The 25,795-nt window shown below is 45.0% G+C and overlaps 2 protein-coding genes across 9 annotated transcripts in view; both read right to left on the bottom strand.

Moving 5' to 3' along the window:
* CCDC88A (coiled-coil and HOOK domain protein 88A) overlaps nt 1-25,795 on the bottom strand; it is a 260,282-nt gene that overhangs the window by 215,048 nt on the left and 19,439 nt on the right. The window lies entirely within an intron of this gene.
* On the bottom strand, nt 14,850-16,852 carry LOC143804511 (uncharacterized). Its single transcript, XM_077282661.1, has 2 exons — nt 16,263-16,852; nt 14,850-15,791 (listed from the first exon to the last, which is right to left on the bottom strand). Exons 1-2 carry the CDS (start codon nt 16,689-16,691, stop codon nt 15,153-15,155), a joined length of 1,068 nt encoding a protein of 355 aa, XP_077138776.1. The 5' UTR covers nt 16,692-16,852; the 3' UTR covers nt 14,850-15,152.

The following is a 25,795-nucleotide window of genomic DNA, read 5'->3' as shown; positions in this document are numbered from 1 at the left end:
ATGCCCATGCGGCTTGTTGTACGTGGGGGAAACCACACAAACCATACGGGACCGAATTTGTAAACATAAATCTACGATTCGTTGTCAGCATCTCATGTTACCAATCCCCTCACATTTTATCTCTAAAGGCCATAGTATTTCCCAGCTCAAATTTCAGGTCATTGAACATATACCCCCATTTAGACGAGGAGGAAACAGAATAAACCGTCTTAAACGTAGGGAGGCCTTTTGGATCCATACTCTGGACACTTTACATCCGAAAGGCCTTAATAAGGACTATGATCTGGCAGCTTTTCTATAAGAATCTGGTATAACCATACATTTATTTGGCTCTCAGTGTGGTCCAAGGCTCTCTACTTACACAGGTTCACAACATTGACTTCAATTCGTATCCAGGTATCTAGTCAAAAGGGATTCTTTTTAATTTGTTTCTTAATTTGTTTTGTTCTTTTATATAATATATTCATGCAACTGTTAATATCATAACCATGGTCTAGTTCACCTGTATTAGTATAACCTCATTGGTTGGTTGACAAGTGACACGTCTCTACCATGCATGTTATAACTTCATTTAGAACATTTATATGGGGTTCTATGAGTATCATTTAATTTGTACATTTTAAGAACATATGATGAATTCCATGTTCTAACATTCCTTTTCTCTGTTATAGAGCCGTCTTTATTGAAGTTTATCTGCTGCACCACTTCGTTGTCACCTCCTCACCAGGATATTGTACCACCGACATAGCTCACTTCACTCAGCTATGTCATATATGCCTGAATCCACCTTGAGGTTTAACTTGGCAACACGGCCCCCCTTTTTTCGTTTTATGTTAGTTCTCATTCATTCTTTTTCCTACTGCTCATAGCATCGTACCGCCACTCCCTGTGTCCTCCCACCCTCTACTATACACGTACCGCTCCATAACACAGGCGGAACTATTATCGCGGCACCGGGCTATACACGGACTGCCCCCACAGTTGGACACCACATCCGGGGGTGCCACATTTGTGTAACGTCACACATACTGCTTCCCTAGCGACGCGTCCGGTCTCCACCGCCGGCGTCACTTCCGCTCTGGAGTAACGCTCCCTTATTGGATAGCGGCTTCATTGGGGCACGCCTTTTTCCCAGAAATATGCGGACACGCACAGCACACTTCAGACGAGCGGGGGATACCGCGTCTGATCTCGGCATACTCTTCTCCCATGAACACCAGGTAATTTATTGCAAACATTCGTCTGTATTTCCTGCGGTGACACTTCAGGTTATTCAACCTGATTATCCTCTCTCCGCAGTATACCTGGTTCTTAGTGCATCTATCCCTAACAGGTATGCCCATTGCTTTTTTTCTTACCTGGCACATGTTACACTGCCGGTTAGGGTCACATGTCACCTTTTTTTATCTGATATAGGCGCTGCCCTTTATATGCCCGGGGACACAATTGTCCCTTAATTGTCCCTTCTATCCACGCAATTTTTCGCTATAAAGTACGGTACGTTATATACTATCCTCCACTATATCATTTTCTTCTCTGATTAGATCAACACTTAATATTAAAGGCTTGAATTCGTTCACCTCTCTCTGCATCACTAGATATATAAGATTGTTCTGTATTAGCTTGTATAGACCAGATTATTGTCGAGCTCTCGTTACGCTATTGTGTAGCCTCATATTGTATATACTTTTGTTTTTTCACTGTATTTAATTTATGTATATATCTCTCACTTTGTAGTAACTGATGAAGGTCCTGTTTGTTTTGGACCGAAACGTTTTAGTACTACATTAAAAAATCTTCCACTTGAGCATAAAGTTGAGTGCAAGGTCTATTACTTTATTCACCATTCTAAAAACTGCACCCCTCAAGGTGCTCAAAACCACATTCAAGAAGTTTATTAACCCTTCAGGTGTTTCACAGCAGCAGAAGCAACATAGAAGTAAAAAATGAACATTTAGCTTTTTAGTCACAAAAATGATCTTTTAGCAACAATTTTTTTATTTTCCCAAGGGTAAAAGGAGAAACTGGACCAGGGACGTTGTTGTCTAATTTGTCCTGAGTACGCTGATACCTCATATGTGGGGGTAAACCACTGTTTGGGCGCACGGCAGGGCTCGGAAGGGAAGGAGCGCCATTTGACTTTTTGAATGGAAAATTAGCTCCAATCGTTAGCGGACACCATGTCGCGTTTGGAGAGCCCCTGTGTGCCTAAACATTGAAGCTCCCCTACAAGTGACCCCATTTTGGAAACTAGACCCCCCAAGGAACTTATCTAGATGCATAGTGAGCACTTATAACCCCCAGGTGCTTCACAGAAGTTTATAACGCAGAGCCATGAAAATAAAAAAATAATTTTTCTTTCTTCAAAAATGATTTTTAGCCCAGAATTTTTTATTTTCCCAAGGGTAATAGGAGAAATTGGACCTCAAATGTTGTTGTCCAGTTTGTCCTGAGTACGATGATACCCCATATGTGGGGGTAAACCACTGTTTGGGTGCACGGCAGGGCTCGGAAGGGAAGGCACGCCATTTGGCTTTTTGAATGGAAAATTAGCTCCAATCATTAGCGGACACCATGTCGCGTTTGGAGAGCCCCTGTGTGCCTAAACATTGGAGCTCCCGCACAAGTGACCCCATTTTGGAAACTAGACCTCCCAAGGAACTAATCTAGATGTGTGGTGAGCACTTTGAACCCCCAAGTGCTTCACAGAAGTTTATAACGCAGAGCCATGAAAATAAAAAATAATTTTTCTTTTCTCAAAAATTATTTTTTAGCCCACAATTTTTTATTTTCCCAAGGGTAACAGGAGAAATTGGACCCCAAAAGTTGTTGTCCAGTTTCTCCTGAGCACGCTGATACCCCATATGTGGGGGTAAACCACTGTTTTGGCACACGTCGGGGTTCGGAAGGGAAGTAGTGACGTTTTGAAATGCAGACTTTGATGGAATGCTCTGCGGGCATCAGGTTGCATTTGCAGAGCCCCTGATGTGCCTAAACAGTAGGAACTCCCCACAAGTGACTCCATTTTGGAAACTAGACCCCCAAGGGAACTTATCTAGATGTGTGGTGAGCACTTTGAACCCCCAAGTGCTTCACAGAAGTTTATAACGCAGAGCCGTGAAAATAATAAATGTGTTTCCTTTCCTCAAAAATATTTTTTTAGCCCAGAATTTTTTATTTTTGCAAGAGTAACAGGAGAAATTGGACCCCAAAAGTTGTTGTCCAGTTTCTCCTGAGTACGCTGATACCCCATATGTGGGGGTAAACCACTGTTTGGGCACACGTCAGGGCTCGGAAGGGAAGTAGTGACATTTGAAATGCAGACTTTGATGGAATGGTCTGCGGGCGTCACATTGCATTTGCAGAGCCCCTGATGTGCCTAAACAGTAGAAACACCCCACAAGTGACCCCATTTTGGAAACTAGACCCCCGAAGGAACTTATCTAGATGTGTGGTGAGCACTTTCAACCCCCAAGTGCTTCACAGAAGTTTATAACGCAGAGCCGTGAAAATAAAAAATAATTGTTCTTTCCTCAAAAATTATGTTTTAGCAAGTAATTTTTTATTTTTGCAAGGGTAACAGGAGAAATTGGACCCCAACAGTTGTTGCCCAGTTTGTCCTGAGTACGCTGGTACCCCAAATGTGGGGGTAAACCACTGTTTGGGCGCACGTCGGGGCTTGGAAGGGCGGGAGCACCATTTGACTTTTTGAACGCAAGATTGGCTGGAATCAATGGTGGCGCCATGTTGCGTTTGGAGACCCCTGATGTGCCTAAACAGTGGAAACCCCTCAATTCTAACTTCAACACTAACCCCAACACACCCCTAATCCTAATCCCAACTGTAGCCATAACCCTAATCACAACCTTAACCCCAACACACCCCTAACCACAACCCTAACCGCAACACACCCGTAACCCTAATTCCAACCCTAATCCTAACCCTAACCACAACTGTAACCCCAACACACCCCTAACCCTATCCGTAACCCTAACCACAAGCCTAATCTTAACCCTATTTCAAACCCTAGCCCTAATTCCAACCCTAACTCTAATTCCAACCCTAACCCTAAGGCTATTTGCCCCCGTTGCGGATTCGTGCGAGATTTTTCCGCACGATTTTTGAAAAATCTGCAGGTAAAAGGCACTGCGTTTTACCTGCGGATTTACAGCAGATTTCCAGTGTTTTTTTGTGCGGATTTCACCTGCGGATTCCTATTGAGGAACAGGTGTAAAACGCTGCGGAATCCGCACAAAGAATTGACATGCTGCGGAAAATACAACGCAGCGTTTCTGCACGGAATTTTCCGCACCATGGGCACAGCAGATTTGGTTTTCCTTAGGTGTACATGGTACTGTAAACCTGATGGAAAACTGCTTCGAATTCGCAGCGGCAAATCCGCTGCGGATCCGCGGCCGATCCGCTGCCGATCCGCGGCCGATCCGCTGCCGATCCGCGGCCGATCCGCTGCCGATCCGCGGCCGATCCGCTCTGTGCGCACATGCCATAACCCTAACCCTAACCCTACCCCTAGTTCTAACCCTAGTTCTAACCCTAACCCTAGTGGAAAAAGAAAAAAAAATATTTTCTTTATTTTATTATTGTCCCTACCTATGGGGGTGATAGAGGGGGGGGGGTTTATTTATTATTTTTTTATTTTGATCGCTGTGATAGAACCTACCACAGTGATCAAAATGTACTTGTAATGAATCTGCCGGCTGGCAGATTCGGCGGGCGCACTGCGCATGCGCCCGCCATTTTCCAAGATGGCGGCGCCCATGGAGAAGACGGCCGGACACCGGGAGGGACATCGAAGCTAGGTAAGTATGGGGGGGTGGGATCGGAACACGGGGGGGGGGGATCGGAGGACCGGGGGAGCGGACAAGAGGACCGGGGGAGCGGACAGGAGGGAGGAGGGGAGCGGACAGGAGATCGGGGCAGAAAGGACGGGTGGGGGGGGCGATCGGTGGGGTGGGGGGGGTCAGATCGGGGTCTCCAGCCATGGCAGATGCTATTGCAGCATCGGCCATGGCTGGATTGTAATATTTCACCATTTTCATAGGTGAAATATTAAAAATCGCTCTGATTGGCTGTTTCACTTTCAACAGCCAATCAGAGCGATCGTAGCCACGGGGGGGTGAAGCCACCCCCCCTGGGCTGAAGTACCACTCCCCCTGTCTCTGCAGATCGGGTGAAAATGGAGTTAACCCTTTCACCCGATCTGCAGGGATGCGATCTTTCCATGACGCCACATAGGCGTCATGGGTCGGATTGGCACGGGTTTTCATGACGCCTACGTGGCGTCAAAGGTCGGGAAGGGGTTAATTAACGGCACTAATTGACATCTTTGTCTCTGCATATATGCACTTTTTTAAACACAATTTTTATGCGCTATATCACTCTTTTTTGTAGTGTAGGGGGTAATAGGGTGTCCAAGGATACCGACATGGAGCTGGTGCGCCGTATCGAATGACTTAGGATGGCAACCTCCACTGTCAGATAGGGTGTTTGACAGGGACTTCCTAGGGTATGGATAGTCCCCAAAACTATATTTACATGTGTAAAATTAATAGTGTTCCAGACTGAACCCTGGATGACATTGATTATTTCTCTACTATTTTTTTTTAAGATACTACTCCAAAGACTATACTTTCTAACAGATTAATAAAAGTTATTTTTAGCGGTCTATTTTCTGTATACTGCATATACATCTTCTGAAAATCATACCCACAATATTATGCCATAATTTGATGCATTGTAAAAAATATATTTAAAATGTTATATTTCTTTTAGTTCCTTTATAGAGTTTGATTTGAGGTTTATGTTTGTTTTGAAGACTAAAATAAAATCATTTCCATAAAAACCCACTCTGAACCCAATAATTACAGTTCTCAAAGGAACAAGACACTGCACTTCTATTCAATAGGAGTTTCCATAATTTCCAGTAGAAAATAACCATGCTTTATGACTATATAGTAGTATATTAAACTGCATACATTAATCAACAAGTCACATCTAGACAGGGCAAGTGTTATAATGGATGGGACTCTTTGTGGCACCTTCTGTCAGAGCCCTTCTCCATATGGTGTTCTGTCTTATAGTATACACATAACCATATCATATAGCTGGGATCCTCATCCCAAGTTTCTGCTGTGTGGCTCACAGTAGGTCAGGTACTACAGATTTAGATTGCAACATTTGCAGTGGTTGTAATCTAAATTTAACCTTGCAGAGAAAGGCGATGGCTAACATAAAATGAGCAGGAGAAGACGTGAAACTGTTACGGCACTACCGCGTGCCGACTACTCTTCCAGAGTGAAACTACATGTACACTATTGTGTTGAGGAGGCCTCACATCCGGGACTTGAACTAGGTATAGCAGTATATATACCATACTATTATAATGTGTAAAATGACATTATGCACTTTTGTACTTTCGCACATTGCCATCAAAAGTCGCAACAATTGCGACAAAATTTTAAACCCTTTCCGACATCCGACATACTATTCCATCCATGTGACCTGTGCCAATTTGACCATGGACGGAATAGTACGCAATTTCTTTAATGCAACACTGCGACCAAAGTCGCTGTGATTGCATTAAAATTCTTGCGCCATCTTACTTGAGGGTAGATGGTGCACTCATCCTGGGGGTGTGGCCGCCCACCCGCACTCACGTTCCCTGTGATTGGCTGCTCTTCTGAACAGCCAATCGCAGGGTCTCTCATTGTTTCAGTTAATCAGATTGCCTGAAACAGTGATGTCTCATGTACTCGATCCTAGGCTGGGCGGAAACTGCTCTGATTGGCATGCTCGACGATCACATCAATCGTGCCAATCTTACAGCACCGATCCTAGGCAGGTCACCGGCAGGGCACAGCCGCTGTGTGACCATGCTGTGCCCTGCCGGTGACCTGCCTAGGATCGGTGCTGTAAGAGCGCCGATCCTAGTCCGGTGCCTAGAAAAGGCCAGGCAAGGTATGGAGCTGCTGATTGGTGCAATTGACAATTACATCAATCGCACCAATCACAGGGCACAGCCGCGGTGTGACCGCGCTGTGAGCTCCGATCCTAGGCCAGTGCCTAGCAACACAGACGTAACCAGGGTCAGCTCTGATTGGTGTGATCGATGTCATCATCGATTGCACCAATGATGGGTCACAGCAGCATATGACCTCTCTGTGACCTGTCTGTCACCTGTCTGTGATCGCTCTGCAGGTCCTCACACTAGTTGAAGACTCCTGCAGTGCGGTCACCACTCTATAGGATCTCCTGCTGTGCTGAGCCTTCTGGTGCCACAGAAGCCTGTGACACCACAATCCCTGCTGAAGAAAGAAGAGAGACTGCAACTGTAAGAGTTTTGATCCCTGATCGATCTCTCTTCATCCACCCTAATCTCCCTTCCCTTTCCCCCTCTTTTTACCTCCCTCCACCCCTTTTTGTGCCACCTCCATGCGCACATTTAGCAGCCGCCGAGCGTTGATTGGTGACGCAGTTCACCCATCAACAATCGTACTTGCTTTCTTTTTTCACCCCCTTTTGTGCCACCACCGTGCGCACATCCAGCAGCCGCTAAGCTTTGATTAGTGACGCAGTTCACTCATCAGAGCTTGTCCCTGCTGTTTTACATTTTTCTTTTCACAGACATTTTTTTATTGGTTGTGATTTTTTTCTTTTAGCTTTTTCTTTTCAGACAAAAGTTTACACTATCCCCCCACACACACAAACAGTTAAAAATAAAGTACTGACACAATCACCATATTCATAAAAAAAGTCATCCCGCCAGTTCCGTTTGTCCCAACAATGCTATTCAGTGGAGGAGGCATATACTTTCCTTGCCTCCGACCCTGATAGCGAGGGAGAGGATCCCACATTTCTTTATTTCACAGATTCGTCATCCTCTTCCTCCTCCTCAGGTCTTGCTGAACCGCGCAGACTTTCCAGGACAGAGGAGGAAGCAGCGACCACCATTCCAGAAGATGAACCAGCGCACCCCATTACGGACCCTGTATGGACCTCGCCCATGGAAAATTACGAGCCACCGATTCCGGATTTTATTGCAGAATCAAGTTTGACACCACCGGCCTCACAGAACTAGACTTTTTCAAAGTCTTTTTCTCTGAGGATTTTGTTAACCTCACAGTGGGCCAAACTAATTTATATGCTTGTCAATTTTTGGCACAAAACCCTGGTTAATCATTTTCTAACTGGTCTCCTGTAGACGTAGTTGAAATGATGCAGTTTTGGAGCTTGGTCCTTCACATGGGGATCCCGAAGAAGCCAGAACTTCGGCAACATTGGAGTGTTGATGTTTTATACAACACTCCAGTGTTCCAAATGGTCATGGCCCGGACGCGTTTTGAGGCCGTCCAAAAATTCCTGGATTATACCGATAATGCACAGTGTCCCCCACGAGATTACCCCAATTTTGACCATCTGTTCAAAGTTCAGCCTGTCATCAAACACTTCAACAAAAAGTTTGCTGAAGTGTACGTTTTCCAAAGGGACATCTGTGTGGATGAGTCCTTAGTTCATTTTAAGGGAAGGCTCAGATTCCGTCAGTACCTGCCCAGCAAGAGGGCCAGGTATGGAATTAAACTCTATAAGCTGTGTGAGAGTAACTCAGGGTACACCCACAGGTTTAGAGTTTACGAAGGGAAGGACACCAGGATTGAACCCCTCGAATGTCCCCCTGGCCTGGGAGTGAGTGAGAAATTTGTGTGGGATTTGGTGCACCCACTGGTGGATAAAGGTTATCACCTCTACATCGATAACTTTTATTCCAGCATCCCACTCTTCAAATCCCTCTTTGCGAGAGGTACCGCAGCCTGCGTTATTGTCCGCAAAACTCAGAGAGGCCTCTCGAAAATGCTACTTGGGCAGATGCTCAGAAGTGGTGACAGCAGAGCCCAATGTTGCGACCACCTGCTGGTGCTCAAGTACAAGGACAAGGGGGATTTCTTTTTCTTGACCATACACGGTGATGGCAGCGCCCTCAGCACTGTTTGAGGTACCTCTACACAGGTCAGCAAACCGGACTGTGTGCTGATGGAGTGCCCTATGGGGCCGTGGGGTACTCAGTACCAGGTCCGACATGGCAGTTCTTAATGGGGAAGGTCACAACAGCAGTGACCCGATCCATGGCCCTGGGCGTCCATAAAAGAGTGATGATGAAAAGGGCAATAAAGTTTATGGGGAAAAGGGGAAATGTTCGTGACGCCACCCGTGGTGTTCAGCAATGAGATGGTGGCCAATGCTGCAGTTCCGATCCTCTGGGGCCATTGGTGATGCAGGAGAGTTGGTACAGCTCTCCACGGGTAGAGCTAACCCCAGGGCAGATGTAGTGTTGAGATATAAGATGGCAGTGGTGGCTATGCCAGGCAAGTGCGATTGGAATCACACAAAGGAAACAGCAAGGTAAAGTTTCAGATTTTTGCTTACAGTTCTTTATGCCACCCAGCCGGGTGTGCCATGTTCTCCAGCTCTGCGGCCCAGCAAACTGCCAGGTAGATTTGTATACGCCTTTCCAGGACTCCTTTCATATGCCTTTCTATAGCCATCTCTACACTGGCTCTCCTCTTCTCTTGCCCAGCGCCTTACCCACAGTGTCCCAAGCCAGCAGCCACGAACCTGGTCAGGCAAAATCCTCTGACTACTCTGGATTCTATCCAGCTGCCTTTTTGGTGAAGTGTGGGTGGATGTGGCTGTGACTCTTGCAGAAGCCACAGCCTCCGGTTTCTTAGCTAGACTTGTAGTTTCTCACTAAGTTGGGGCCGGTCCCCTAACTGCGACCTGGTACCTCCATTTCTGGATGTGGGCCCCACGGGTGGCTTGTGCACTTTCCATGCCCCTAGGACCCCTTCTTGCTTCTTGAGCTTTCTGTCTCTATTTCACACTTCTCTCTGTCCATCAGGAGCTGCAGACCCACTTCCTCCCTCCTTCTCCTGACTTTCCCTCCTAATTAGCTCCTCCCCTACTCTACCCACCCCACCCACTCCCATCACTCATTCCTATCCAGTCTGGGATGAGGCCTTCCTCCCTAAAGGTACACCCAGGTGCCCCGAATGAACTAGTGTGTGTTGGATGTGAGTGTTAGAGTCCTGGGTAGTGCTCCCTCCTTACCCGAGAGTGGGATACCACACCTCTGGATGAGGTGCAGTACCTCTGTGGAGACTGGACCCCTGGGGCGCCACAACAAAAACATGGGGGGCGTTGATCTCTCTGATCAACTCCTCCAACCATACAGTGCTTTGAGAAAGTCCAAGGTGTGGTACAAATAGCTGGCCATGCACATCGTACAAATGGCAATGCTCAACGCTTTCCTGCTGTCATGATGTGCAGGCCACACTGATACGTCGTACCTTCAGTTCCAGGAGGTAGTGGCTAAGGCCCTGATAGTTGGCATTCAGGAAGGAGCGGGCCCCAGTACTTCCGTAACTGAAGGTGCTCGTATCGTACCAGGTCAGCATTTCCCGGGAGTGGTCCCGCAAACTGGAAAAAAGGTAAGTCACAAAAAAGGTGCAGAGTGTGTTACAAAAGGGGAATGCGCAAGGAGGACACCATTTATCAATGCGGCACCTGCCCCCACAAACCTGGACTGTGTATGAAAGATTGCTTCAAACTGTACCACACATCCATGCACTACTAATTTACTTAAATGTACATAATAGGAAACAGTGGATTAGTTCCAAAAAAGGGGCACTTGTTGGGCATTGCCACTGTTTAGGCACATCTAGATAAGTTCCTTTGGGGTCTAGTTTCCAAAATGGGGTCACTTGTGGGGGGGTTTCTACTGTTTAGGCACATCTAGATAAGTTCCTTGGGGGGTATAGTTTCCAAAAAGGGGGCACTTGTTGGGCATTGCCACTGTTTAGGCACATCTAGATAAGTTCCTTGGGGGTCTAGTTTTCAAAATGGCATCACTTGTGGGGGGTTTCTACTGTTTAGGCACATCAGGGGCTCTGCAAATGGAACATGGTGCCCGCAGACCACTCCATCAAAGTCTGCATTGCAAAACATCACTACTTCCCTTCTGAGCCCTGACTTGGGCCCAAACAGTAGTTTTCTCCCATATATGGGGTACCAGTTCAAATGGGGTACTCAGGACAAATTGGACAACTACTTTTGGGTCCAATTTCTCCTGTTACCTTTGTGAAAATAAAAAATTGAGGGATAAAAAATTTTGGTGGAAAAAAATGTTTTTTTTTTCTTGCCCGGGCACTATAAACTTTAGTGAAACACTTGTGGTTCAATGGTCTCACCACACATCTAGTTCAGTTCCTTAAGGGGTCTAATTTCCAAAATGGGGTCACTTGTGGTGGGTTTCCACTGTTTAGGCACATCAGGGGATCTCCAAATGCGACATGGCGTCTGACCTCAATTCCAGCCAATTTTGGTTTGAAAAAGTCAAACGGCGCTCCTTCCCTTCCGAGCTCTGCCGTGCACCCAAACAGTAGTCCCCCCCCCCCCACATATGGGGTATCAGCGTACTCAGGACAAATTGGACAACTTTTGGGGTACAATTTCTCCTGTTACCCTTGGGAAAATAAAACAAATTGAGGACTAAAAATCATGCTTGTGGAAAAAATATGATTTTTTATTTTCACGCCCATGCGTTATAAACTTTTCATTTTTTCCTTCCACGTTGGTTCTGCTCCTGTGAAGCACCCGAAGGTTTAAAACTACTTGAATGTGGTTTTGATCAGATTGTGAGGTGCAGTTTTCAGAATGGTGTCACTTTTGGGTATTTTCTGCCATATAGACCCCTCAAAGTGAATTCAAATGTGAGGAGGTCCCTAAAAAAAATGGTTTTGTAAATCTTGTTGTAAAAATGAAATGAGAAATCAGTGGTCAACTTTTAACCCTTATAACTTCCTAACAAGAAACATTTTTGTTTCCAAAATTGTGCTGATGTAAAGTAGGCATGTGGGAAATGTTATTTAACAACTATTTTGTGGGACATATTTCTCTGGCATAACAATTCAAAGTTTGAAAATTGCAAAATTTTCCAAATTTTCGCCAAATTTCCATTTTTTACACAAATAAATGCAAGTTATATCGAAGAAATTTTACTGCTAATGTGAAGTACAATATGTCACGAAAAAACAATCTCAGAATAGCCAAGATCCGTTAAAGTGTTCCAGAGTTATTACCTCATAAAGGGACAGTGGCCAGAATTGTAAAAATTGGCCCTGTAATTAACGTGCAAACCACCCTCGTGTTTAAAGGGGTTAAACAAAAAAACACAGTAGGGAGAACTGGTGTAAAACTGCACTAAATTTACTAACTTTTTAAAACGTTGCAATTGATGAATAAGGCTAAAACATCTGGAATTGCTTGACTTTGCCCACAAAATAGAAAACTAAAAAAACTCACAGGCTAGCACAAATAAAATAGACTTTAAAAAAGGTGCAAATAAAATAATGAAATGGATGCAAATTAAAAAAAAAAAAAGAAGGCACAAAACAAGACACGAAAAAGACGCAATGATGAATTGGGGACATAGACTTTTAAAGTGATCAGACATCTGCAGAATTCATTGCAAGTAGAAGTGAATGTTTGTGCCACCCACAGTAAGAGTTAATTAACACAATGCACAGATGCAATGTGAAGGTCAGCCATCCAATTAATCAGAGTCACTTCAAGGATGAGAACCAAGGACTGTTATTAAAAAAAAAAAAAAAAAAAGCTTAGTAGATTTGATGGAATTTATTAACTGGTTTCTTGAGCTTTTCTCCCCCATGGATATCAACAGTTACCAATCATAGCCTTTTCACACATTATTGATCTGCACAGGATATACCATTATAACAAGAGAGAGTTGTTCTATCTACTAGATTCAACCATATCTGGTGACATCATCATGTAACCCATAATTATCACAGGAAACTATCAGAGTCAAAAGCATCATAAAATCCAGACAGGGACACTCGTTACAGAAAGCCAAATTTTACAGAAAGACCAATTTTATTCTGCAGCATTTTATAAAAAAAATAAAAAAATAAAAAATAAGCCTGGGAGAGAAGAGTCTGAAAACGGGAAGAGACCTTCTAATTTTTCCTCGGACAGCTTGGCATGACTGACAGGTCCCCTCTTGATACAAATAAGGGCAGAACGGTCAGTCAAAATCAACCAGTTTGTGAGAAGCTGAAGGGAGCCTCCTCTCCCAGTGCCACCTTGGTTTTCAAGCTAAAAGTCTTCAATTAAACTCTGCAACAAGGTTTCAGCTTTTTGTATTGGAGAAGCCTAAAAAGACGCATCAGATAGTGATGAGGAAACATCAAATAAGACAAGTTATGCTAGGTACACTTTGCGTCTGCGCCCGCTCTCAGGCCCAGTTACACGGTGGCCACAGTCAGATGGGATTCCTATGTGTATATCCACCATAGAGACCCATTGTAAAAAAAAAAGTTAACCCCCATGGGATGCATTTCTTTTCAGTGGCTTTCTGTGTATAAAAGTGTAGATTTGTATAAAAGTAAAACAAATAGTATGCAGACGAATACCTTTCAAAGTTTGAAAGAAGAGACTTTTGACCTCCATCAGGCGAATGAGGGCCTGTGGGAACGTTACAGCATACGTTGCTTTGGACTTAAGCTCCGGACGTATACTCTAGGTTATTTGCACAGACAGAGTGTGCACTTAGCTTTAGACACAATGCCAGTAGTAATGTAGTGAACACAAAATAGAAACGGTCAACTAACATCAATCTAAAAATCAACGCTGATTTGGCAAGTTCAAGTTGGTGCTGAATCTTGCAGGCCCAAAAAAAGCCGGATTACTCACCGGTAATGCTCTTTTAATGAGTCCACGACAGCACCCCACATGAGAGAGAGGGATCCGCCCATAGGAACAGGAAACCTACAGAATAAAAGGAGGCGGTCCCCTCTCCTCCTCAGTTTAGTTTACAGAGTATAAAAAGGGAACCGCAAAAGCTTTAGTATTAATTCTTATTCAGCAAAATATCTTAAAAACTCTATACAACCATTATTTGTGAATTAAAGAAAGGGCTGTGCATAATCAGGGAGGGTTGTAAATGGGTGCTGTCGTGGACTCATTAAAAGAGCATTACCGGTGAGTAATCCGGCTTTTTACCCTTCGCCACGACAGCACCCCACATGAGAGACTTTCAGAGAGTCATTACTCGGGTGGGATAACTGTACTAAGCACAGCTCTACCAAATGTCAAATCAGACGATGAAGATAGATCAAGTCTATAATGGTTGTAAAAGGTAGAAGGTGTAGACCAAGTTGCGGCCTTACATATTAGATGGATCGGGACATCCGCTTTTTCCGCCCAGGAGGAAGCCATGGCTCGTGTTGAGTGCGCTTTAATACCCACTGGAGGAATCTCGCCTTTCGATGTATAGGCCAAGCAGATAGCATCTCTGATCCACCGAGATATGGTAGCTCTCGTGACCCCATGTCCTTTCTTGTGGCCCTGAAAGGAGATAAACAGAGCCCTACTCTCCCTCCATGTTTGACACCTTTCCATATAAGTCAGGATGGCTCTTCTGACATCTAAGGTGTGGAACTTATGTTGTTCAGGGGTTACAGGAGAATCAAAAAAGGAAGGGAGAAATATTTCCTGTGACCTGTGGTAGGTGGATGCTACCTTAGGGAGGTATGAGGGGTCTGGTTTTAGGACTATTCGGTCATGGAATGTCAGTAAGAATGGTGGGTCTACCGATAGTGCCTGGATGTCACTAACACGTCTGGCTGAGGTCAGGGCTACCAAGAGGGCTACCTTATATGTGAGGACATTTAGAGGTATAGAATCTAGAGGCTCAAATGGGGAGCTGGTTAAGGCTTCTAGCACTAGATTTAAATCCCACGGAGGTAGACGGGGAATATGTACTGGGTTACTCCGTTCACAAGACTTAATGAATCTGGAGACCCATCTATCAGCGGCTATATTATATCCATATAAGGCTCCTAACGCTGATATCTGGACTCTTAAGGTGTTCACTGATAGTCCTAATTCTCTACCTTTTTGTAGGAACTCTAGAATAGGTGTTATCGGAACCTGCTTAGTGAATGGTACTGTATGAAAGTCTAAGAATTTTTTCCATACCCTGCTATATATCAGGGTGGTAGATCTTTTCCTACTTAGTAGCAGGGTGTTTACTAGTTGTTCTGAGAAACCCCTTGAAGTTAATAATTGCCGCTCAAGTTCCACGCCGTCAAGTGAAGCCCTTTCACTTGCGGGTGGAAAAACGGCCCCTGGAACAGTAGTTCCTTGTCCAATGGAAGAATCCATGGATCGGATAGACACATGCTCTGGAGGCAGGAGAACCACGGTCTTTTTGGCCAGAAGGGTGCAATGAGGATTATCCTTGCTTGCTCCCTCCTGATCTTCCTGATCACTAGCGGAATCAGAGACATTGGAGGAAAGGCGTACGCCAGTTTGAAGTTCCAAGGATGGTGTAGAGAGTCCAGCATGTCTGGGTGATCCATGGAGTTCAGGGAAGCGAATTTTTCTACCTGTCTGTTGCCTCTTGTGGCAAATAGATCTATCTGAGGCACTCCCCATGCTTTTGTTATTAGTCTGAACACGGCTCTGTTTAAGGACCATTCTCCCTGGCGCAGCCTGTTTCGGCTGAGGTAGTCTGCTTTGGTATTCTCTATGCCTCTGATGTGTAGGGCTGTTAGGGACGCAAGATGAGCCTCTGCGAACTGGAAGATCTCCCCTGCGATGGTCATCAGACTTCCTGACCGTGTACCGCCCTGGCGGTTTACATAGGCCACTGTGGTGGAGTTGTCTGAGAAAACTCTTACATCTGCTCCTTGGATCTGTGGAAGAAAATAATTTAAGGCTTTCCCTACTGCTGTTAACTCTTTCCAATTTGATGAACATGATGATTCTGACTGATTCCAGGTATCCTGGACTATATCATCCTCCATATGTGCACCCCATCCCGTAGGGCTGGCGTCTGTAGTAATTATTCTGGATGGATCTATTATCCATGGTACACCCCCTGAAAGGTGTCCCATATCTAGCCACCAGGATAGAGATTCTATGACATCTCTAGAGAGAGTTAGTTTACTCTCTAGGTGTCCTACCCGTCCCTGGGCTGACAGTACTTTGAACTGTAATTGGCGGGTATGAAATTGAGCCCATGGTACAGCCGGGATACATGAGGACAATGATCCCAGTAAGGACATAGCCTTCCTTAGTGTCATGTAGGGGTTCTTTATCGCTTCTGACACCTTTGACTGTATAGTCCTTTTCTTTGAATGCGGGAGGAAGCTTTTTTGACTTACTGAGTCTAGCTGGATCCCTAGAAACATTTGAGTAGTGTCTGGATTCAGCCTGGACTTTTCGAAGTTGATAATCCAACCCAACTCCTGCAGGGATGAGATTGTGTTAGATAACCGCAATTTACATTGAGCTACAGAATTCCCTACTACTAGAAAGTCATCTAGGTAGGGTATTATTAAAGTGTCCCGTTGGCGTAGATGAGCCATTACCTCTAACATCACTTTTGTAAAAATGCGGGGGGCCATAGAAAGCCCAAATGGCATTGCCACATATTGGAAGTGACGAACCTGTCCCTCCAGGATGACCGCTACTCTTAGATACTGCTGGTGTTCGGCATGTATTGGAAGATGATAGTATGCATCTTTTAGGTCTATCCCGGCCATGACACACCTAGGGAACAAAAGCTTGATGGTAGAACTAATGGATTCCATTTTGAAAGTGTGGTTACGTAAAAAGGAATTTAGTTTTTTTAGGTTTATGATGGTTCTGAATGAACCATCCGGTTTATTGATCAAGAATAAAGGGGAATAGAACCCCCTCCCTTCTTGATCCCGGGGAACTTCTATCAATACTTTTTTAGATAGAAGCGATAGGATCTCGGATTCCAGAGCTTCTTGTTGTTGTTGACCTCTCGGAGATGTTACAATAAAAGAATCCCAAGGGATTCTATCAAATTCTAACTTTAATCCATTCCCAATAATGTCCAGAATCCAAGGACTAGATGTTATTAATTTCCATTTAGAAGAGAAATACTTCAATCTACCGCCCACTTCATAATTAACGGTACTTGTTGCGTTTTTGGTTATAGGATCCGGAAAACAGAGCACCTTTTTGTTTTGGATCCTTTGCCTCCCAGCGCTCCCTTTGCTCAGTAGGTTTATTCCTGGTGAAGGGGCGTCTCCTGAAAGCTCTCCTGTAAGAGGGAAGGTACTGGTTAGGGAAGCCTTTCTTCCGCTCTCCTGCTTTATTTAAGAGCTCGTCCAGAGCTTTCCCAAATAGGAACTCACCCTGGCAGGGGATCGCGCAAAGTTTTGCTTTGGCCTGTGCGTCCCCTTTCCAATTCTTCAACCAGAGTGCTCGCCGTGCTGTGTTTACTAGGCCGGCTGACCTGGCTGTTAGGCGTAGTGAATCTACCGACGCATCTGCTAGAAATGCTACTGCGTCTTTCATTAGAGGGATTTTCGACAGAATTGTATTCCTCGAAGCTCCACCTCTAATTTGTTCCTCCAGCTGCTCTGTCCATACTAGCAGTGACCTTGCAGTGCAGGTGCTAGCAATGGCTGGCCTGAATGCCCCCGTATTTGCCTCCCATGACCTCTTAAGTAAGGCTTCTGCCTTTCGGTCTAACGGATCCGTTAGAGTCCCTGAGTCCTCCACAGGCAAGACCGACTGTTTAGAAGTTGAAGCCACTGCCGCATCAACTTTTGGAATTTTTTGCCAGGAACTAAGTTCTTCGTCACTGAAGGGGTAGCGTCTTTTAGCAGAGGATGGCAAGAATCCTCTCGTGTGTTGTTTCTCCCACTCTTTTTTAACCAGCTCCTTAATTGTGGGTATGGTGGGGAAGGACCTTCGTTTTCTTTGTCCTAATCCCGCGAACATGATGTCCTGCGCTGACTTCTTTCCCTTCTCATCTGGGCACCCCATCGTGCTCCTGACGGCTTTAATTAAACTGTCTACGCTACTATTTGGTAGACAAAGCCCTCCTTCATATTCTGATGAACTTTGCTGGGACTCCTCTTCATCAGAGGATTTTTGCACTACCTCTGACTCCGAGCTTACTGGAGATCGGGACCTGCTGGGCTGGCGGGTACTGGTGCTACTTGTATGGGCCAGACCTTGCATCTCTTCACGAATTATGGCTCTAACGTCAGACGGGGTCATTACGTTTTCTTGCCGTAAGGTCAGTACGATGCACTCTGCACATAACCTCTTAGTATATGAGTCCGGGAGGGGTTGCAAGCATAAGGCACATTCTTTGTGTTTGGTTTTATGTGTCCTTTTCTTAGTCTAGAGGAAGGGGATATAGGAGGAACATATATCAGCATATGGGAAGAGACTCTTTTAAAACTCACCCAGTGAAGCTGACAGGTACCGGTTCTGGAGGCGGATTCTTGGCTGAAAGACCTTTCTGTCTGGTGGCAGATCGTTTTTCCTGGGATCGATCTCCACTTTTGGTGCTGCTCCTGGCGCTTGTCTCCTTACTGGGAGACTGCTCTGTTGCAGACAAGTGCGCTACATCGGCCGGTGAAGTCATACTTACACACACCGGCCGACGCTAGTGCTGCACTTTTAAATCTGGCGCCGAATCTCCTGCCTCCCCGGACCCAACCCGGAAGTGCTCCAGCGACTTCCGGGTTAGACGCGCCGCTCCTCCTTACCATGCGGCGGCTGCTGGATAAGAAGCCGGCCGCTGAGCGCGCGCGTCCTCATGGATCCGGGCGGCCCAGCGGTACCGAACCCGGACCATGGCGACGATCAGACGAGGGGGGAGGCTGCAAACAGTGGCTCCCCCGCCGCTGCTTCTGGCACCGCAGCCCCTGCCGTTCCACCAGAGACTGACGCAGGCGGGTGCATGGCCCAGGAATCCTTTTTTGGACTGCAGGTACTTCGGGGTTCCCATAGAAACAGGAAACCTAAACTGAGGAGGAGAGGGGACCGCCTCCTTTTATTCTGTAGGTTTCCTGTTCCTATGGGCGGATCCCTCTCTCTCATGTGGGGTGCTGTCGTGGCGAAGGGTAAAAGCATTGACACGTAAACTCATCTTCATGCCTCCACTTTAGTTGGTCAAATAGTCAAAGACATAAAACAAACTATCACAAAATAATTATTGTATTTCCTTTAGAGGTCTATGAATGGGCCATGTGCATGCTGGGCTAGTGCCCCATACAGAACAGAGACAAGCGTTCATGGTGCCTCAAGCTCTTGTTTTAGAATATGTCCTACCACTGTCAATATTTTACACTCTGAAGGATAATTGTTGGATAGACAGCCATTATTTTGTCTCCTGGTGCACAGTTCCCTACCAATCCCTAGCGCATGTGGCGTGAAGGCACTCCGTGCATAGGTTGGTCGTATCTATAGAAAGTCATTCACCTCTTGGGCTGGAATCTGTCAGTACACTCTACGTGGTCACGCTATTCTACGCAAAGACCTCAGATATAAGCCTTGGACAAAACAAACTAAGCCCAAGCGCATTTCTTGGTTTGTACACATAACGCATGGTCTGGTGGTGGCGGGTCTCCAGCGTCATATGTGCCTATTAGGTCATGAGTTTAGATCAGGTAATTCCAGGCATTGCGGTTTGTATTTGAACCGTGATATACACTCATTTGACCCCAGCCTAAAAGTGTTGATTCATGCATAGGTGGAGATACAGCTTATCAATACACATAATAGGCATAAAACATGAAAACAACAATACATTAAAGATACACTATAAATGCAGGACAGTGAACAAGCACAATTTTTCAGAAATTCGCCATAACGGAACTTCCGTAACCACAAACTAATCCAATAACAGTTGATATGAAGACATGCAGTACAAGCAATTACGCCATTATGTTTTAATATACCAGTATCTGAATCCCGTCTATTCCTCCACTCTGGTAAATTAGATGTTTTTTCTGCTTCCATTTCCTAAATAAACTAATTTAAGACCTTGGTAATTGTGCATCTCTGTGGAAACTAGACGTCTGAGTGCTATCCCACTGGGACAAGCGTGCACACCATAAATGAAAATCAGATCCAGACAGACATAAGGTTATCCGGAGCTCCGCAACAAACTTGGAATTTTAGGACAGGAGGTGAAATGGGTAAAACCGAACACAAAGTGAATTGAGTGCAGACCTCTGTGACCTGAATATATACAGTGTGCTTCAAAAGGGCTATCATTTTGCACCATCCTTTTTGAAACGCCTTGTATATAGGTTAATGAGCTTAAAGCAGAAAAAAATCTGGAAATATGACAGCACATAATATTAGTTTTATATAGGATCCATCAACCTGGATTATTTGTATATGGGATGTTGAATTATTTGACAAAGAAAGCAGCAAAATGCTTAAGAACAACAGCTTCCTATTCCCTCCATGGGGGTACCTAAAATGGTTGCCTCGCAAAATGGCTGATCCCCTATATAATAACCCCCTGACCCCACCTTTAACCCCTCCTATCCCCCATGACCAAAACCGTGCTCCACCTATACCAAACTATTAACCCCTGAACACCCACCTACAATTGCAGCTCAATACACTCCCACGTTGCCCTGTCATGTCTGCCTCCCTAGAGAGTAGGGGGCCCAGTACGGCCTCTCTTGACTCCAGGAAACCCACCGGTCAGCTAAATGACGGGATTATGGCACTCCGGCCACGTTCCTAGTATTGTTTGCCAGGCACAGTGCCATACATTTGGTTGGGACTGTGCTTGGTACTGCAGCTGACAGCAACCAGGCGATTAAGCGACGTTCACCACAATCAGGGCTAAATGATGGGAACTGCTATGCACATAGTTTTTTACATTCTCTTTTAGGTAGTTTTTTAGAATGTATAGCATAGGAGCGTATACACCCCATAAATAGAGGCCGTCGTATGGTTCAATGGTGAGAATTTAGGTGAATCCTCATTCTGATTCAGGACAAGGGAATTGTCTGAGAGTTACATCAGCATTATCTCCTGCATTAATGGGAAGGAAGGACTCTCACAAGCATAGGATGTGAGGTGGCCTAAAGAATACGGACACCTTCCAGGGTATTTGAGTTTGCAACCTAAAAACTTTGCACCGTTAGTTTCTATAGCCTCTGTTGCAGTGTTTATTGCTGGCAGAATGAGTTATCTAGAATCCGTCAGTAAGCTCGTTCTGATAGGAAGGTTATAACTGTTCTGTCTTTTCTGAGTTCCTCTTAGCTAATCTATGACTACAGGCACAGGAAAGTTGAGCTGATCATATGTCAGCTAGGAAGAGAGACAAAGGTGTTAAAAACGGTCAGAATAAGCTGACTGACTGATCCACAGCTAACTCAATCAGCAGCCAGCGATGGGCAAGGAAACAAAAAGCCTGAAAACAAAACAAAAAATCAGTCGCAACATTTTTAATGCAAACCAATTGCAAAAATTACCGTATTTTAACTGGACAATGCATGCATTTACACAGCAAAGTGCCCCCAAAGTTGTAGATGTCCAATAAATAGTAACCAGAAAGAATAACTAATTTTAGTTTTTGGGTCTCTTTCTGCTTCATGTGAGCAACCCCTATATAAGTTGTTGAAACTGGGCACTGAGGAACTCAAACAATAGAATTCTATGGGATCATTTTCTTGGGCACGTTTCAGACCCATACTGACGTAAACTTGCACTTTGCTGATCCAGGAACGAATCTCAGCAGAAGGAACCAGGAAAATGTTCGTTTTCACCATATATGAAGATATAAGCATGCGTTACAACACCAATCATTCAGGGATCATTTATGGACATAAAGAACAGGATTAAATGTGATAATGACACAGATTATTATGATATGATCTTCTATCATTATCTGTGCACTCCATCTTCAGCAATGCTTCACACTCCCCATCACGTGAGCATTATTGTCCTGGAACCTAATCATGATTATTCAGAGGTTCTTCAAAAGGAAAGAGATCAATTGATCTTTGTAGGGGCTGCAGGGATTAATAAATGGAACACTGTGTCGTGACAAATCAATTCCCTACTGCACATTATTGAACAGTGAGCCTTTTAGGAATAGCAGACAAAGCCGGTCTACAAAGAGAGGATGCCAAGGGATGCCCTTTCCTGGCCGAGAGCCATCAAGTAAAAAATTAACCTTCTTGATAGTGAATGCCAAGACATCTTATCAAAGCATGGCGTAAGGCGCCAGGTACCTTCAGGGGAAATACCTGACATATTTGGAATAGTTCCCGTACTGGATAAGAGGAAGAAAAGATAAAAAGTTCTAGAAGATACACACAACATCCGCCTAGATTTCCTCTTACAAGGTGCCCTGTGCCCGACCTTGATAAAGGGGCTTCGACAAAATATATGAAAGTCAGAGCGAAAATTATCAGTATTATTATTCATATTTACTATTCATATAAACCATATATTAAAATGGAATTGCAATTATTCAGGCTCTTCATTATGATAGATTTGAGGCTTTATGATGCATGTTAAATATACAGATATTCTTTTTATGGTGGCTCAGTGGTTAGCACTGGGGTCCTGGGTTCAAATCCCACCAAAGACAATATCTGTAAGGAGTTTGTATGTTCTCCCGCTGTTTGTGAGGGTTTCCGCCCACACTCCAAAAGACCTACAGATAGGAAATTTAGATTACTAGCCCCAATGGGGACAGAGAATGATGTCTGTAAAGAGTTGCAGAATATGATGGTGTTATATAGCCAATGTGTTTTCCACCTTATTTGATGCGATTTTGGTGCAGATGTGAAACAGAAAAGCTTTGATTCTGTGCTTACAAATGCAAAATTGTTTTTTTTTTTTTCAATATTTTTTTCAGAAGCCGATAGAGAAAAAATGCACCAAAACTGCAGAGTACAGCAGCGGAGAGGGAGGCGATTTTATGGAATCACATCCACTTTGCTTTGACATTTACACCGTGTTCATATGTAGCATAAATGCTGCGTACATATTTTCTGCTGCTTTTTTTTTTTGCACAAAAATGCTGTGTTTAAAAGGAACTAGTCACCAAGAACAATAGCCTGGAGATATGGGGTTAATCTACAGGTTAACAGCGTTATTATACTGTCCGGCGCCGACATGTAGTTGAATGCAGCAGGGACAAAATGATCTTTATTCTCCCCGACAGCATTCGGTATTCAGTCATAGGGGCGGGGCCTGTTCAGTGATGCTCTGAGTATACAGACCAGCCCTGACTGACAGCCGGTCACAAGCTAGAGCCAGTGTCAGTCAGGGCCCAGGGTGCAGTATACTTAGAGCATGACTGAACCGGCGCCTCACCCGCCCCTATGACTAAATACCGAATGTTGGCTGGGAGAATAATGGGCTGCATTCGACTGCGTGCAGGTTGCCGGGCAGCATCATAATGCTGCTGACCTGCAGATTAACCCCATATCTGCAGGATAGCAGTGATATTTCTGGTGACAGTTTCCCTTTAACTGTCCAAGCAAAGTGGATGTGATTTCATGAGAACTGCGCCCCCTGTGGTCTAAAGACGCTGCTGAACTGTGCAATTTTGGTGCATTCTTCTCTCTCTCTTGTCTTCTACGTGGAGCCTAAAAAAACGCATGAAAAAACTGCAGTTACTCTTAAGTGCAGAATACCAACTTTCTGTGCTATAAAAAAAACACGGCTTCACAACTGCAACAGAAATGCATCAAATAAGAGGGAGAATATTGTTGTGTAGTTTGGTGCGGATCCTGTAGAAAACAAAAAACACAGTATTTCTGCAACGTGTGAACACAGCCTTACAGACACAAAAAAGCCAGAGGTCATGTAGTGAAGCTACATAAAGATTAGGAAATTCTGGTGGCTCAGACTGTGAATAAATGAAGGAAAAATAAATCCACAGGTCCAAACTATAGGTGAGCAGGATGCACAGATGACATTGCGCTGCCCGGACTGAGAAAAAGCCGCTCAGGGGACACTGGGCACCAAGAACTTTGCAGCCTCCCATCCTGCCACCAGTTACCACTGATCTGGACGCTGCACCAGAGACCCGTGAATCGATCTGCCCATCTCTAGTCCCAACTGTCCCGGATACAGTGTACATTCCGAGATTTGGGTCTACACCCCGCAGTCTTGGGCGTCTGCTGAATTTCCCTCATTACCTCCACCCGTCTAACATCTCCTCCTGTTAGGGTAGAAAGAAATAGTAAATGAGTGTGGATTGGGGTGGGGCCAAAATTTGCCAAGACGTGGAGGGCGCCTTGTGATCAGTCCCTTTTCCTATTCTTCAAAAGTTGTGGCCAAAACAACTGTCCATTTTTTCTCAGAATTAGTGACCATTAAAACCATGAGTAATTAGATTCTGAAAGAGCAAGACTCATCAATATGTGATCAATAATGAAAAACTCATTTTACTATAGTCTGCATCTAAAATACAACAAAATGGTTTCCACCGATGAGAAGCTTAGGCTCCAATGAGAGAAGTTACTGAACATGATGAAATATTTTGTTTTGCAAATGGTATTAATTATAAAAATATATTAAAAACTACAAGTCATGCAGGCAGTAATAATTGCTAGGATCCATTATGTTTAGCACTGAACAGACAAGTAAATTCCAATGAGAAACAGAAGGCACTTCAATTCTTTCAATAATTGCAACTGGGCCATAAAAGAAGCATTAGGAGGGAAGAGATCCCGAAAATAGACAAAATCTAGTACAATGTATGATCTAACCTGCCTCTTTTTCGCAAACCTGATACAACATAAAAAATATATGACCATATATGCCGTACATACATTTTCAAGGGTTTGTCTAAGGGCTGTCCCACACGTCCAGATAATTCCGGTACCGGAATAAATCGGTACCAGAGTTATCCGTGTCCGTGTGCCTGGGAACTCACGTAGGCCATACGTGCGGCACACGTGTGCCGCCCGTATGGCGAGTGGGTACCACACGGAGCGTGTGGTACCCACGCGTGTGGTACCCTGCATCGTGCTGAAGCCGCGATTCATATGTTCCCTGCAGCAACGTTTGCTGCAGAGAAAATATGAATAATAGTGTTTAAAATAAAGATCTATGTGTCCGCCGCTCCCCCACCCCCTGTGCGCCCCCCCCCCCCCCCCGCTGTTCAGAAAATACTTACCCGCCTCCCTCGCTGCTTCCTGGTCTGGCCGCGGCTTCTAGTGTATGCGGTCACGTGGGGCCGATCATTTACAGTCATGAATATGTGGCTCCACCTCCCATAGGGGCGGAGCCGACTATTCATGATTGTAAATGAGCGGCCCCACGTGACCGCATACAGTAGGAGGCGCGGGGCAGAGAGGAAGGAGTGACAGCCAACGTGGGAGCGGGTGAGTATTTTCTGAACAGCGGGGGGGCGCACAGGGGGTGGGGGGGCAGCGGACACATAGATCTTTATTTTAAACACTATTATTCATATTTTCTCTGCAGCAAACGCTGCTGCAGGGAACATATGAATCGCGGCTTCAGCACCATGTGGGGGGGACAGCGCTTACTGTAGCGCTGTCTCCTGCACGCACACAGACCCCAGACGGAGAACGTCTTTAATGGGTCCGTGTAATACGTGCGCTCCCACGAACACTGACATGTCTCCGTGTTTGGCACACGGAGACACGGTCCGCAAAAAATCAATGACATCTGAACAGATGCATTGATTTTTATGGGTCTACGTGTGTCAGTGTCTCCGGTATGTGAGGAAACTGTCACCTCACGTACCGGAGCCACTGACGTGTGAAACCGGCCTAAAGAAGACAGCACGATGGCTCAGTGGTTAGTACTGGCCTTAAGTCACAGAGTTACTGGGTTTAAATTTGACCATGGACACCCAGCAAGTTTTCCCAGGCAAGGCTGCTTCAGGATGAGCGTGGTGATCATTTTT

The sequence above is a fragment of the Ranitomeya variabilis genome, chromosome 2 (assembly GCF_051348905.1).
Source record: "Ranitomeya variabilis isolate aRanVar5 chromosome 2, aRanVar5.hap1, whole genome shotgun sequence".
NCBI classification, from domain to species: Eukaryota; Metazoa; Chordata; class Amphibia; order Anura; family Dendrobatidae; genus Ranitomeya; species Ranitomeya variabilis.
The sequence above is the reverse complement of the archived record's forward strand: the minus strand, read 5'-3'. Positions and strand labels throughout refer to the sequence as shown.

Bases quoted from the DNA above. Each gene is read 5' to 3' on its own strand.
- LOC143804511 (XM_077282661.1), bottom strand. From the start codon at position 16,691: ATGGAATCCATTAGTTCTACCATCAAGCTTTTGTTCCCTAGGTGTGTC. The intron at 15,792-16,262 runs GTAAGTCAAAAA...TTTCTTCCACAG, and splicing joins TAGGGATCCAGCTAGACTCA to ATCCAAGGAGCAGATGTAAG.